The 2,733-nt window shown below is 41.3% G+C and overlaps 1 protein-coding gene across 1 annotated transcript; it reads left to right on the plus strand.

Annotated features, from left to right (window-relative positions):
* The first annotated feature begins 780 nt into the window (after nucleotides 1-780).
* Nucleotides 781-1,431, plus strand: LOC116763783 (type 2 phosphatidylinositol 4,5-bisphosphate 4-phosphatase-like). Its single transcript, XM_032651905.1, has one exon. The coding sequence runs from the start codon at nucleotides 781-783 to the stop codon at nucleotides 1,429-1,431; it is 651 nt and encodes a 216-aa protein (XP_032507796.1).
* Nucleotides 1,432-2,733: the final 1,302 nt, after the last annotated feature.

A 2,733-nucleotide genomic window follows, 5' to 3' on the forward strand; every position in this document is an offset into this window, starting at 1 on the left:
CATTGATGGAGCTGGTAACAAAACCCTAGTTGTCTGAATCTCCAACTCTGTGCTCAACTGAAATTGCATTCTTCACTCAAAGCTAAAGGAGAAAATAAAAGTTACATGCCGATTCCACAGGATATGTTGTGCTAAACTAATGTCACCCATTTCATTCCTTGCAACCCAAGCATACTTCAAGTACTATTTACTAAATGACCTGTGAAGGTCATTCCATGCCACAGTGCAATGTTTGAAGCTTCTGAATTATCCATATTTTGAAATATTAACAAAATATGTTTTGTGAGCCTTCTACCCCCTCATAAAGTTAATAGACCACCTACCTACACTAGTCTCCTAATAAGGTTATGGTTGTACTAAATAGTGAAGAAGGTTTTTTAAAAAGCTCCCTACCATTTGCCAAGCAAACAACACCATTAGAATTTAACATCTACTATCTCATTGAAACGCCTTAAAAACCAGTAAGATTGGTATTCTTATTATTACTTTACTAGACATAAAGATAAAGCTTTGAGCATTCAATTCATGTAATTAATTAACAGAACCAAGTTTCAAATTCCATTCTTCAGATCAACATCTCCTACACTGAAAATAAGGCATGATTTTAAAACCTCTCAATTTCAAATCTAATAATAAATATGAAACTGAATTTAAGATGAAGCTGAATTAAGGCAGCCTCTCCCTGCCAGCCCCGCCATCACTGCTGCAGTCACGACTGCTGATGGGGCGGACGAACGTTTGCCTCTGCTCTCCGCATCCCATTCAAGAAATGTCACTCCCATGTCCCCACCATACTTACAAGAAAGCAGCCCCAGAGCAGAACTCCCACCTCCATACACAGCCATCGCCAGCCCAGACGCCAGTGGTATTCCAGTAATAAAGTGCCATGTGTGCCAATCTCTCATCAATTTGGATGGCAAGCTTCACCAGCACGTGGTTAGGTGCATGGTTTGCAATGATTCTAGGCCAGTCAAAAGTCCCCCAACAAGGAAGAAGTATGTTAGATGCCCTCGTAATTGTCTCCTCGTTTATAAGGACACATCCCAGCAAATAGGATGTCCAAGACCCACCTGTAGACACATAATTAACCTTGGCCTAGTAATGCTTATTTCTGAAGAACAGCCAGCTCAACCCGCATCGCCAGTCCAACCACAAGGTACAAGGATCATGTGTGGGCACTGTGGAAACATGTTCTTATGGATGGAACTGAGGTTCAACACTCTGGCAAGATGCCCACACTGCAAAAAAATCTCCTCAGTGGGTAGTGCACGTCCTCGAAGGTGCTGCTGTGCGTGTATTACCATTGGAATGATACGTATTTTCACTGGAGTTGGATTAACTGTTGGCACCCAAGATTTTGCAAGGCAATTTCATGCAACCTATGTTTCTTGGGCAGTTGCTTATCTCTTAGCTTTGATCTGCCTTATCTGAGCTTGTTATTGGGGAGCCATAAGAGTGAGTTATCCAGAACTTGGTTTTGCATAAGCTTGTTTATGATTTGGTCATGCAGGTGAGAGTATCTAGCAGTTCTCAATAAGCTACTCTGGACATCTTTAAATCATTTACCTAATGGATTTTTTTTTTTTGGGCGGGGGGGTGTTGGGTCTTCATTTCTGTGCGAGGGCTTTCTCTAGTTGTGGCAAGCGGGGGCCAGTCTTCATCGCGGTGTGCGGGCCTCTCACTATCATGGCCTCTCTTGTTGCGGAGCACATGCTCCAGACGCGCAGGCTCAGTAGTCGTGGCTCATGGGCCTAGTTGCTCCGAGGCATGTGAGATCCTCCCAGACTAGGGCGCGAACCCATGTACCCTGCATTAGCAGGCAGATTCTCAACTGCTGTGCCACCAGGGAAGCCCAACCTAGTGGATTTCACTCTGGTTTATGTATGAAGTTTTAAGACTTTGGGAGTCTTTTATGAACAAATGCTCATTGTACTACATTATATGCAAATAGTTTGTTTTGCTGTTAAGTTTTCAAACTCCAAATAATAAAGCTTGGTCTTCATATTCTTTCACATCTCTTAAAAAAAAAAAAAAAGAAAGAAAAACTACTTATCATCATCAATATCTTCTATTTGATCCAGAATACTTTACTAGAGACACAATAAAGCATGTTTAACTTGCAGTCCACATGCAAAACATGTATGCTCTTTATTATCACACTAAAAAGGAACATATATTTTATTATCTAAGAGTATCCTGGACTTCCCTGTGGCACACTGGTTAAGAATCCGCCTGCCAATGCAGGGGATGCGGGTTTGAGCTCTGGTCCGTGAAGATCCCACATGCCGTGGAGCAGCTAAGCCTGTGCGCCACAGCTACTGAGCCTGTGGGCCTAGAGCCCGTGCTCCACAACGAGAGAAGCCACCGCAATGAGAAGTCCATGCACCGCAACGAAGAGTAGCCCCCACTCGCCGCAACCGGAGAAAGCCCCCATGCATCAACAAAGACCCAATGCAGCCAAAAATTAATTAACTAATTAATTTTTTAAAAAGAGAATCCTAACCACTTTGAAATGAATGTTCTTTAAAATTTTTACCTTATTTTAATAGACTAAATATTTAACTACCATAAAATAAAAGATGTCATATGAATCACCATATAAAATAGATGTTAAACTAGGCAGAGAATTACCTCAGCTTATTACATTTCTTTGGTTAAATATTCATGAAAACAGTCATTATCTATAGAAACCATCATAAAAAAGGTTAAGAGTAACACAACTATTGAAATATT

Source organism: Phocoena sinus, chromosome 12 (assembly GCF_008692025.1).
Source record: "Phocoena sinus isolate mPhoSin1 chromosome 12, mPhoSin1.pri, whole genome shotgun sequence".
In the NCBI taxonomy this organism is placed as follows: domain Eukaryota; kingdom Metazoa; phylum Chordata; class Mammalia; order Artiodactyla; family Phocoenidae; genus Phocoena; species Phocoena sinus.